The sequence below is a fragment of the Colletotrichum higginsianum genome, chromosome 9, assembly GCF_001672515.1.
Source record: "Colletotrichum higginsianum IMI 349063 chromosome 9, whole genome shotgun sequence".
NCBI lineage: Eukaryota > Fungi > Ascomycota > Sordariomycetes > Glomerellales > Glomerellaceae > Colletotrichum > Colletotrichum higginsianum.
Window position 1 is genome coordinate 192,381 of NC_030961.1, and position 12,534 is coordinate 204,914.

Here is a 12,534-nt window from a genome sequence, read left to right on the forward strand (position 1 = left end):
CAAGTACTTGAGACTTGAACCCCTAAATTATACTTATTATAGTTTGCTTAAAGCATTAAAGAAGGTTATCTTTAAGGATGTTCTTATAGGATTCTTATCTGTACAATTTATTAAGCTGTTGCAAGAAGGTAAGATTCTTATACCACTTGCCTAGTATACAGTCAATTACAGATGTCTCTTCCTTATTAGTGAGATCTAATAAGACTAAATTAGGAAGACTGCAGAACAAATATTAAGTTTCTGTTCTGTGTGGTCATTTCCTAATATAATGGACTAATGTTTGGAGTTTTCTGAATCTTGTGAACAGGCGTCTTTTCTTCTGTTTTTTTGCGAAAATTAATGGAATAAATTTGTCCGGAAGTTGTAGGCTTTAAAGAAAGGCTCTCGATTTGGTTCGCTTGGCATTAGACTACGCACAGGATAAGGATAGGCTGGGTGTGTAAGTAACTATAACGGGGACGTCGATCTTACACAGACTTACGTTCTTCAGATCGTTTAAAGTGAAGACGTCCAATGAATTTGGCCGAGCGGGTTTATCAAGACTATATCGGCTTCCACAGTGTGCCTACAGTGAGGTATAGATGGAAGTCCCGTACGAAGGAAACGAAACAAAAGTCCTCGGTACACAGGACACATTTCAAGGTTATTGATCAAACCTGAAGACTCGATTAGTCTCTAAGATTACTTTGAATCATTGTCGTGGTTGATGGCGAAGCAGGCTCATCTTGTGACATGAGTGATCCAATCTCAATCATTTCGGACTAGAAGCTCAAACGGGGACGTTTCCTAGACAGCATCGCCAACCCCATACGGTCCCAAATTGAAAACATGTTTCTTCAAGCGATCAACAGATAAAGCTCCAAGAAAATCGACGTAATGATCCCTTCTCCCACTCTATTTCATAGCTACCTTAGAGCGACCGACAAGACGTTTCGCAACGGTCTGCTTTCGTCCCTTTGCTTGTGCCCTCGTCGCTTTCATTGGTTTGACCAAGACAGTCTCCGCAGAGTCGTTTTTCGGTACCACTCTGAGCCACTCAGCCTCGTACAGAAGTAGAACGATCTTCACCTCCAGACCCGCAGTAAACGCGTCATCAAGCATCATGCAAAGCTCGTCGATCAAATTGAAACCGTCTGCTTGATCAAGCGATGAGAGGACCGTCGCTAGGTCCACGATAATGTAAAGGTTTGAACCCAAGCTCCTGACTGATTGCCCCAAGAGCTTCAGCCAATCTTTTGGCTTCATTGCAGTATGGAATTGTGAGTATCGAGACGACAACTCTTTTTCCGTCTTTAAAGAACCGCTCCACCGCAACGCCTGATACGTGAGATACTTGATCAGGTCTACTGCCGTCGACATAGAAGCATGCTTCGATTTGTCTAAGCTGGGCAATGCCCACAGAGTCGGCACCCCAGCTGACTCCAAAGTCTGGATGACGTCAATCCCGAAGTCTACCATGGCAGAACGCACGCTAAAGGAGCCCTTGATGATAACCAGGGAAGATCGATGGCTTGATGACCATTTCGTGAGTCTGGGGGATAACCAGAACTGATTCGTTGAGGTGTTTGCGCCCCGGCCAGAGACTCTGCGGTTTCGGCACATGAGGTGATACTTGTAACACTTTTCCGGATCCTCAAAAGTCGGCGAAAGATTGGTCAAGACGTGTGACAGATGGAGATCTGAGAGTCGTTGATTCGTATCTAGTTGGGCGCTTGTTTGAATAGATTGAAAGGCTGCACGCTGGTTGTCAGCACCCAGAATCGCCATGAGGAGCCAAGGACCGCCTACTTTCTACCTTGGTGATGAAACCATTCATTGTCAGACCCGAGGCTTCCAAGAGTGACACTATGAGGTCAAGTTTCTTTTCGTGCCTCTCATTCGAGACCCTCAATCCAGAGACAAGTTGTGTTAGACCGTCAACTTGTTGTTGATTAGACTTTTCAGCATCCTCCAGGGCGGATAGAATGCCTTCCAGCTTGGAAGAATGAGCTGTGTGCATAACACGGAGCTCAGCTTGCGAGCCTACAGTCGCCAGCTCAGTAATGTTGTCAGAAGCAACACTGATTCTCTGTAGCAAATCATCGTATTGAAGTTTGTGCGGCCGCGTGAAGCTGTGGATGAAATGGCGAAGCTTAGACTCTTGACACCACGAGTGGGCTATCAGCAGAAACTCCAAGATGCAAGAATACAGAGTCTCAACAGCCACTCGCATGCTCGCCGTTGGGTATATTGTGGAAACAATTTTGACTCGCGAAAGCCGCATGCCAACCTGCCAGGTGGACTTGGCCACGATGTTCAGAGTCTCCGCATGGTTCACCACGCTCTTCCTCCGCCGTATTAGCTCTTTTCTTGTGTGTTTCTATTTTAAATTGGTTGACTCACACCAAATATCAGTTTCATAGTGCCCCATGCCAGTGACACATACTCTGGATGATGTTGAACAAAGACGTCGAGGACGGTTCCGTAATGACAGATGATCTCGGACGTCCTTTCAAGCCACCCCCTGGTTCTGCTCAGTGCCTTCGTTGCTTCATATTTTTCGAGCGTTGCGGTCACTAAGCGTTGAACATCTTCCATGGAATGACTCCCTGTAACTAGAGTCTTCTCTTCGCTTGTCAAGATACCACTCTGCTGGAAGTATTTCTGGACAGCCCCAAAAGCTTCTTCCGCAACACATCCGTCATCTGTCACAATCGTGTTAAGACACCTCAAAGTCTTCGCTGGTCATTCAAGACTTACCCTGCTTCCCCCCCTTGTACCAGGATGATATGGCTGTCTTCGTATCCATCTGCACCATGTAGCCTTTGCACTATGAAACTCACACTTTCCAGCTTCTCGTACGCATCAGGCTAGGTTTCTGGAACGCACAGAATGAAGCGCGAGGTTTTGGTTACGCACCGTCGTTGACTACAGTCGATTAGGCAGACGTTTAGCTCTCTGCGAGATGGCGTTGTCACGCGGAGGTCTACTCGACCTGTCATCTAGCGTTTGATTGGTGCTTGCCGCCGGAAATGGATCCCCAACAGATCAGGCTGGACTGTTGTTTCAGTCAGAAATTACAAACATATATGCCAACAAATCGCTGACCAGCGATGCTCAAATCATCACCTCGGCCTATCAGGGTATCGGGCTTCAGCCAATCTCATTCGTGTCTGACGACTGAGGATTCAGCTGCATGCTGTGTAACGCTGACTGCGCCTCAGCAACAGCAGCCCCCTCTTTCCTGCCATTTCAAGTTCTTTTTCATTTCCCCGCCCATTTCCTCATTTTGCCGCTTCACAGCGCCTACCCAAGGAGGCTAGCAACACCTTACGGTCAGCATCAGGAACCGTTGCGGCTACACGTCTATCTCGCATCATAATGTACGGTGCCTCGGGTGCGCTGCCAGCATCTCGACTCAGTTCAGCGTACAAACATACACTTCAAAGCGTTATTGACGAGCATCAAGCGGCGTCATTCAAAGCAGGCCCAAGTACTCGTGCTTCTTCCAACAACATGGCAACGGACAACGTCCATCATCGAATGGTAACAACCCCACAACCTCGAAGGTCCGGTTCACTTCCAAGACTCAACCAGCAACGACATGCAAAGGATGCCAAACATCAGCCCACGGTGACTAATGCATCTTCGAAAATCTCAACCCAAGGACTGCAAGAAAATCATAATGCAGGAACCCATACATCAGAAGAAAACTTCGCACAGCAGGACTATCAGATGCAATTGATGTTATTGGAGCAACAAAATAAAAGGCGGGTAATGATGGCTCGACAAGAAAATGAAATGGGAGGCCAATATGATCCAGCTAAGGCTGAGAATGATATTTGGGATGGAGGTACGCTTCCAGATACCCAAGTCAACGACCCGACATCTCGAGAGACAACTCAGACACATTATACAATATCGGAAGATGAAACAGGCAAAGGGTTACAAAACAAATTCGCCGCATTAGCACTCAAAACGGGTGCTCCTCGACACATCGAGCCCTCCAGCCGTTTGGGTACCACGCAACCGGTTACAACCGCGTCAACAACGCTATCTGATAATGACCGCGAGTCTCCAAACCTACGCCTGACGGCATCTCCAGCACCAGGGCCCAGGTTGCCCATCGTCACCTTAGCATCACAACAGACTTTTCTCAGCCACAGCCCATCGTCTATAGTTCAAAGACAGAAGCAGCCCGAAAGAGCTCGTTGGAACTTTGAAGTAACCCAGGGGACGCAAAAAATGAAACATAGCCATGGCTATCGCTACAGCCCAGCAAAATTTTCTGAGACTCTAGTCAATGACGGTGAAGCTTGTTCAGAACCAAGCCTTTCCTCGGGACTTAGTGCGTGTGCTGCTACCCCAAAGAGCTCAGAATACATTCAGATGGCTATTTCTGAGACAGATGAAGTCCCTGACGGAGCAATATCAGAGCTTCTAAGCGCCGAAGAGACATCTCTATTGTGTTTCGATGTCCTTCAGAAGATGAAGCAGCGAATTCAGCTGTTAGAAGTAGCGAATGAAGAGCTTAGCCGAATTCCAACGCCTCAAGTGGCTGTCAGGGTGCAGATCTTCCACCGCCTTGAAAACGAAGACACGGACGAAAATATATACCTCTCGGAACCCGAATGGATGGTGAACGAATACGGCATTCGTCTCAGTGCCCGATTTCTATTAATGGACCCTGAAGGATACATTGAGAAGGAGAAAGACATCTCATTCGTCGTCTACAAGAGTTACTCAGAAGAACACCAGAGAGATGCAGTGGAAGAAGCAAGGAAGTCTTCAGGGCCACTACCAAACCCGGAACCGGCCAACCAGGACATACTGCTCACTTCGGAGGAAATGGTGGAGGCTCTGAAGGCCTTTCTCGCGCTGCATCCGGCCTCTCGTCAAGAATTTCCTATAGTCAACACCCATGACAGATTATCAGCGCCCTTTTTATGGTGGTACCGCCATCGCAGGTCAAGTAAGATTGAAAGCCTGCCGCCCCGCCAAGCCGAATTGGTTAATGCGCTCGTAGGTCACATCGAAGAGGCTTACGGAACGTTGTACGACAACATCGACGAACAACTCAGCAGAGGCTATGTGTCGAATACCTCCATGGAATACATTTTCCGGCCTGAGCAAGTCCTGGTCTCGTTCACGGATGGCGTCCCTCAAGGTTACATTGCATTGTCTCGCCCTTATCCTCTTCCAACGTCGAAAGGTCGACAAAATCCCTCAGAAAAGTACTTGTCGCAATGGACCATATCATCGCGTTCAATCTCCTATCGTGGAGACTTCGTTCGAGTGGTACACGTGCTCAAAATTGAGTTCGAGACGGAGACTGAGAACGGAGAGATTGATATCTCGAGCTTACCTGTCATGCCGCTTGAGTATACCTCACAGGCATTGCAGGAGAGGCTAATGCGTCGTGGCCAAACGTTTTGGAAATGTCGCGAGAAAAGACTCATTTCCTACCAAGGCACAGGGCAAATTTACAGTGTAAGTGGGTTGTTCTCGGATGAGCTCTGAAGTTGAACTCTCCTAACCTCCGAGCAACCCTTTTGGCTAGTCTCACTAACATTCTTTAGGGGGAAAGATTTATGATTGACTTCGAGACATATACAAGCTTCCATCCAGATAATCAGTACACGAATAAGGAAAAGTTCGTACCAGAGCCAGGCCTGCCTACAGATGGCAGTGAACCGCACGTTCCTGAGATCTATCTCTTTTCAAACCTTGTCCCTGGCTTTGATTTGAGACGCAAGAAATGGGGTAACACTTCCTGTGGCTTTGCATGTGAAAGAATGTTACTGATCTTTCAAATAGTTGATGTTGAGGTCGACCAGATTCGGGACGTGGCCTGGAATGATCATGCCTTCAACAGTCTGGTGGCTGATGAAGACATGAAGATGCTCATTCTTGCACTTGTCACCAACCAAATCGATGCCAAAAGAGGCACAGACGTTATCGATAACAAAGGAAACGGCCTCATCATGCTGCTTCATGGCTCTCCGGGCACTGGGAAAACATTTACAGCTGAATCCGTCGCCGAAATAGCTAAGAAACCTTTGTACTCGGTAACCTGCGGCGACATAGGCACGAATCCTGCTGACGTTGAGAAATATCTCGAGTCCGTCTTCCACCTCGGCAAGATCTGGGACTGTGTTGTGCTCCTTGATGAAGCCGAAGTCTTCCTTGAGCAACGTACTCTGCAAGACCTCCAACGAAACGCACTTGTCTCCGTGTTCTTGCGTGCTCTAGAATACTACGATGGGATCTTGATTCTTACGACAAACCGCGTTGGGACCTTCGACGAGGCGTTCAAGTCTCGAATCCAGCTGGCGCTCCAGTACAAAAAGTTGGAGGCCTACCAACGCAAGCAAATCTGGAAAAACTTCTTCGAGCGGCTCAAGAGCATTGGAGAGGAGGACAGCATTGACTTTGACGATATTTCGCTGCACATAGACGAGCTGACCAAGCACCCCATGAACGGACGACAGATCCGGAATACGATCACCACCGCACGGCAGCTCGCTAAGTTCATGGGGAATAAGATGGTATTTTCGCATCTGCAACGAACTATTGCAATCACGAACAAGTTTGACGAGTACTTGGCTGACGTTCGGGAAGCTGATGTGGAGGAACATGGTGGAAGAGGCCTGGATGGCAGGTACTCCGACGAGTATTTTGCTCGATCTGATCAGATACGATAGTGCGACTAGCTATTCAAGTAACAACGCGGTAATGAATTGGTTCCTTCTTCCATATGATCAGGGGGCTTTTAACTTTTGGCTTCAGCAGATATTTAAATATTACGGACGCAGCTAGTGGACGAGGCCGATCCGCAGAATCCGAACCGCTTGTATCTCGGCGAGAAGCCCAAACTGTCGGCGTTGCTGGTCTTTGTAAACGATGCCTCTTTCACCGTTCCTGAGATTTAATAATTTCAATCCAATACTACGCTCGAATACTTGCGATGAGCAACCCATTCTATCTCTGAACAGATTAAGTCAAAGCACCCACTTTTGGGCCACCCCCACATATGGGCCACCCAAAAATGAGGGTATTCCCATCGACACCAGTATGTTCAATTAACTATTGACTGCACCTAGATGCCACCACAATACAGCTTTCAGCCTCACTAGGTAAATCAGCCTCGCTGGACTCATCTGTGATATCCTCTTTATCGCCAGCCTCAACCTGAGCCTTCTGGATGTCTTTGATGTTGGCGAACTTAGTGTTTGGGTTGATCTGAACTGCCTTCCTTTTCCTTACTGCAGTGTTGGTAACTTGGGCCTGCAGAAGCTCCAGCTTATGCTGGGCAGTGGCCAGCTCATAGGCCTGCTCGCTGAAGCCTTTTTTCACCTTCATGAAAAGGAGGCGTTGGGTATGCGCATCATTATCCAACTCTGTGAATAGCTTCAGTTGGCCAGACAGATCCTTCATCTTCCTTGGCGTCGACCATGCCACTGCAGACGACGCAGATGCCCATCCTTCAGCTTCCTTGCCCCTAGACTGCCCTTTGCTGACCTGATCTGACGATGCTGATGGCTTTGGTGTTGTTGGGAGTAGGAGGGAGCTCATCAGAGGCTTCGCCATAGAGACAGGCCATAACCCTGTCCATTTCCAACCACTTCTGATGTTCTGCATCGTCATACCTGCAAGGGCAGCCTTATAATAACAGCCTAGGAAGTTCCTCTTGCCTACAATAGTAGAGTCATTCCATAGACTAAGGTATCCAAGCTCCTTCCTATAGGCTGCCTTAAGAGGGCTGAAGACTGCTTGATCAAGTGGCTGGAGGACATGGGAGGTGTGTGGCGGTAAGAACAATAGATGGATGTTGTTTATATAGCACAACCACATAAAGTCAGTCGTTGTGTGGCTCCCATGCCCATCCAGGATCAATAGTCTAGCCTCCTCCTTATCCCCCTTGCCCTGAGGGACAGTCTGAGGGATAAACACCTTCTGCAGCCATTCAACTGCAGTAGCATCTGTTGTCCAGCCATTTTCAGTTGCTGTGAATTGCCAGCCTTCATAAGGGCTAAGATCTAGAGGAAACCACTGCTGCTGGACTGTCTTACCCTTATATATAATAAGGGGATGAAGTCTGTGGCCTAGGGCAGAGATGCATTCAATAATAGACACCCATGCCCTTGATCCAGGCTGTTTCTTGCGGATAGACTTCGCCTCAGACATCCCCAGCACCAGCCCATTAGATCCCTGGCCCTCAAGGATACCAGTCTCATCCATGTTATATCTGTTGGCTGGTTTGATGCTGATGATCTCTGGTATGGCGAGATGCTTGAACCAGTCCCTGATGACCTCAGTAGATGCCCCATTAACACGTCTTGAATCAATAGGGCAACTTCTCTTGACCTTGACTGATGGATTCCTCCTTATAAAGGCCTGGACCCAGCCTCTCCCTATAGGTTGGGTATCCCCTATGGCATGAAGGATTCTTTCTGCAAAATGCTTCACTTGTTGATGGGTTGGAGGAAGCCCAAGGGCATGCTGGATTCGCACCCATTCAGCCAACTTGGCCTCCTGGCTCACTGTGAGCCTCTGCAGGTCAGAAAATGCTGCTGCCCTTGCCTGGGTGCCTTGAAGACGATGCTGAAGGGTAGACCTTGGCACACCATACTGCTGGGCAGCCTTCCTGACACTCTGACCGTTCGAAATGGCCTCAAGCGCTTGATTGACTTCATTTTCTGTATACTGGCTCATAATGCCTAGAATAAGGTGCCCTAAAAAGATGAGGCCATTTGCATAAGGTTGGAAAAAGATGTGATAGTTTGAAGTTGGAGGAGGATGAAGGAGGAGGTTGGTGATGAGGCATTTTTGGGTGGCCCATATGTGGGGGTGGCCCAAAAGTGGGTGCTTTGACTTACCCTACTTCGAAGTATGTGCCTCGGACTCACATACCGATGCAAATCGCAGCCGGATTCTTCTCGGATGGGCTTATTTTACAACCTACCTTATCAACTAGAGCTACGCTTTCTCAATTTGACTAAAGAGCAGTATAGTTTCCCATATGGCAATGGCAGATTTCGATCTGCCATTCATAAACACCGTCCAAGATTCTATTCTCCATCCGAATCTGGTGCAGTGAAACAGACCGCATAAAGAAGCTCGACAGCTTCAAATGATGGATCGCATCACCGTGGCACCTAACAACACCAACGTTCAGTCGCTCCTTGACGACGACGCAATCGTTCAAGTGATTCTTTCCTTGCTGCTTAATGCCGACTGCCTCCCAAGCCCGTATGACGGACGGCTGCAAGGCATAATCCCATGTTGCTCCCCAGGTCATCATGAGACGCTGCCTATAGCCCATCTGCCGGTATTGGAAGAGGGCTGCCAATCCCTCTTGCCCGTTCCAAATCTCCATCACGCGGAGATTTAGCATTCTCTTGACCACCTTTGCCGCTTTTCGGAGCATAACATCAACTTCAGCGGTGCTCTCATTTGGCGCGAGTAGTCGTAAGGTCAGCGCAAGCGAAGTCATGTTGGGCCACTTCCATGAACGCCGACAGCCGCTGAAAAAAATGGCTAGCATCCACCATGAACGATACTGAGAGGTGTTCAAGCTGCAGACTGAAACGATGTCGCAATATATTTGTGGTGTTGTAGGTTAGAGGCTTAGCCTTGCTAAGCTCTACATTATATAAGTGCTTGCAAGAACTGTACTTCTACAAACTACAGCTCCTAGCCTGTGCTTTCTTAATTTACACTTTACATACTTTCGGCCTTATCCCACAGCGGGAACTAGACACAGTTTCTGCCACTATAAGCCTTACGTCCCAAATTCCTTGAAGGCCACTGCGCTTCAGGGCCTCACAAAGAAGGGGCGTCAGCCTGTTTTGACTACCTAGGGCCTAGGTGGTTGGACAAAGATGATGTGTAGTAACCATCAGGTACCACGCATTTCTGAGAGAAAGTAGGAATAAGTAGTTCATGGAGCGTAACCCAGAGCTCCAGCACCCCTAACGTGACCTCGGTTGTCTTGATAATCTTCCAGTCCGTACTGCGGCAAGCTGAATTGCTGCCCGCTTAGCAGTTCCATGCCTGGTTGGATCGTGGCAGGTTGCTGGGCATCGAACGACTGCGTGAACCCAAAGTCGAGGCTCGGCTCCTTCTCTTCGGGAAAGGGGACTTCGGAGAGGAAATCAAACTCAAAGTCCGGAATGGCGTCGGCGTTGAAGATGTCCAAGGGATCGGGAATCTCCGGCGTCGTGTCGCTGGTTGTCATGGTCGATGGCGACGTGTCGTTTGTTGGCGAGGTTGTCGACCTGTCCGTCTGGGAAGCCGACGCTTCGACACACTGCGGACCCAGATGATGGCGCTCCTGGTTCTCGAGTTGTTGATAGCCCTTGAAGAGCGCGAGCTGGAGGTTCCGGGCGATGTCAATCACCTTTTGCTTCATCCCCTCCTCGACGAAGCTGAGCTCGCGCTCGACTTCCGCTTCGAGCTGTCGGCGGACCAGGGGCGGAAGCTCGCGACGCAGGTAGTCCTCGTAGCCCCCCAAGTTGGTCTCGGCGTCTTCGGTGTTGTAGTCTGCTTTTTGGTCAGTAACCCCCCCCGACTCTACGGGTTGTGGCCATGAGCTCCGACTTACATGGCGATGGTATCTCCCTTTCCCTCCCGTCGGGGAAGAGGATTCCGTACACCTGCGTCCACTTGTCGGCTTCTGTGAGCTCCTTTGCGGACGTCTTCTTGCGCGAGCGAAGCCGCTTCTCTTGGTCTTGAGTGATGCCGTCCAGAGCCTCCGGCTCGCGGACCTCGCAGGCGTCTGCCGAGCGGGCGTGTGCTTGGAGGTCTGCCTGGGTCTCAAACGGCTGACAGCAGCGCGGGCACGAGAACCTGGGAAGCGAGTGCTTGCGATATATGTGTTCCCTGATGGCTTGTCAGCGGCCAATGTTCACGCTCTGGCGGGAACGCAGCATACTTGATGCGATGGACATGGTCCCAGCCCGGCCCGCAGCACGGGCGCTGGTTCTTGTACTTGCGAGGGTTGTGTTTGAAGAATGGACAGGCAAGTTTCGCTCTGTTTCCCCCGTCTTCGTGAATCTTGGGAAGCTTTGCCCGAGGCGAAAAGTTTTCTTCGTCGTCGTCGTCGTCGCCGTCATCGTCTTCCTCGTCATTGCCCTCATTTTTCCCATCCGTTGAACGGTCGTGCTTCCCTGGTCTCTTTCCACGTGTTTGCGACGAGGGACCCACAACCTGTGCTCCTTTCCGAGCAGTTCGCCTCTTTGACGACGAGGCTTCTAGTCTTTTGGACTGCGGGGTTGGTGCCGGTGCTGCTACTGCTGCTACTGCTGCTGCTGGCACCACTTGAGAAGCCGATGATCTCCCCAATGGTGCTCCCAAATGGTAGTTCGCTGGTGGAACCGAGGAACGTGAGGGCGGAGCAGCTTTCAATGGCTCGGGTTTTGGTGATGAGCGACCCCTAGAGAAAAGAAGTACTGCCTTGCCTGTCTTTTGCTGATCAGGGATGGAATTCTGTGCTCTGGACACTGGCAGTGATGGCGGCGGGGGCGGTGGTGGCGGTGTTGATGAGAGGGCCGGTTTGGACCGGAGACTAATACGACGAGCCGGGGTCGAGGAGTCGTCTGACATGAAGTCAATCTCACTGGTCGCCGAGAAAAGTGGCGCACTCCCCAGTTCAGGTGGTCCCCCAGCCCTTCCGACGGGGCCGGCGGCGAGGAGCCTGGACTCGTAGCCACTGGTTGAGGGCCAAGCAGGAACTTGTCGGAGCAGTGCCTCTGGTTCTTGTGATCCACCCTCGTCTTTGACCTTCAGCTTCGTGTCCAGCCAGTTCATGAAGGAAGACATGACTTTGTCGACCATGAGCCTCTGGACTCTCCTTGAAGGATCCTCGGCTTCTTGAGCGGCTTCATCCTCTGCGCCGGACGAGCTTCCGTTGGTGCCCTCCCCGCTCCTGGGTGTCGAGACGGCTCGGCGTAACGTTGTGGGAGGACTCGGCGAATGTTCGCCTGGTTGATTGAGAGACTCGCTCATGTCGTCTGCCCCGCTTTTCACTGATGTCTCTGAGAGGAACTCTGGCCAAAGTGTTCCCGATTCTGACCCGTTGGAGGGCTTGGGATGATGCTGTTCCTTTCTTTTGGCCTTCGTGTCCAATGATTGGTCTGCTGGCCATGAGACTCCGGGGACGCCTGGCCCTGGATGGAGGTCCGCTGAAGGCTGTTGGGCGTGATGTTGGCTGCCGGCCTGGCTTGGAACTGGGGATGGCGATTCCTTCATGGGAGGCTTGTTGTCTGTATTGCCTTCTTGCCGCCTCAAGAGAGGTCTACCAAGAAACCGCGAGAGGCGCCCTCGGACCCCGGGCCGATCCCGAGGCGACTCGGTCTGTATCAACTCGAAGCTATCCTCTTCTTGCCTGGCGTCATCGGCGCTCTCATGCCTACTGGCCGTCTCAACATCAGACGCACCAGATGAGACGTCGCAATGCCTGCCATCCTCGTGGGGCGGGTCAATATCGCCGGTGACGGGCGGCTTTTCCTTTTCTGGTGGTGTTGGGCTCATTTCTCCGTGCGGGATCTGCAT

General features: G+C 50.4%; 4 protein-coding genes across 4 annotated transcripts; 1 reads left to right on the forward strand and 3 right to left on the reverse strand.

The window, feature by feature from the left end:
- Window positions 1–1,747: 1,747 nt before the first annotated feature.
- Window positions 1,748–2,797, reverse strand: CH63R_12328 (Nacht domain protein; the record flags this gene model as incomplete). The annotated part of the gene is made up of 3 exons (XM_018307302.1): window positions 1,748–2,348; window positions 2,426–2,684; window positions 2,740–2,797. 3 exons carry the CDS (start codon window positions 2,795–2,797, stop codon window positions 1,748–1,750), a joined length of 918 nt encoding a protein of 305 aa, XP_018151719.1.
- Window positions 2,798–3,360: 563 nt separating this feature from the next.
- Window positions 3,361–6,683, forward strand: CH63R_12329 (AAA family ATPase; the record flags this gene model as incomplete). Its single annotated transcript, XM_018307303.1, has 3 exons — window positions 3,361–5,469; window positions 5,559–5,742; window positions 5,797–6,683. The coding sequence occupies 3 exons, from the start codon at window positions 3,361–3,363 to the stop codon at window positions 6,681–6,683; spliced, it is 3,180 nt and encodes a 1,059-aa protein (XP_018151720.1).
- Window positions 6,684–7,065: 382 nt separating this feature from the next.
- On the reverse strand, window positions 7,066–9,475 carry CH63R_12330 (Transposase; the record flags this gene model as incomplete). The annotated part of the gene is made up of 2 exons (XM_018307304.1): window positions 7,066–8,859; window positions 9,038–9,475. The coding sequence occupies 2 exons, from the start codon at window positions 9,473–9,475 to the stop codon at window positions 7,066–7,068; spliced, it is 2,232 nt and encodes a 743-aa protein (XP_018151721.1).
- Window positions 9,476–9,922: 447 nt separating this feature from the next.
- On the reverse strand, window positions 9,923–12,534 carry CH63R_12331 (Nicotinate-nucleotide diphosphorylase; the record flags this gene model as incomplete). Its single annotated transcript, XM_018307305.1, has 3 exons — window positions 9,923–10,524; window positions 10,586–10,863; window positions 10,916–12,534. The coding sequence occupies 3 exons, from the start codon at window positions 12,532–12,534 to the stop codon at window positions 9,923–9,925; spliced, it is 2,499 nt and encodes an 832-aa protein (XP_018151722.1).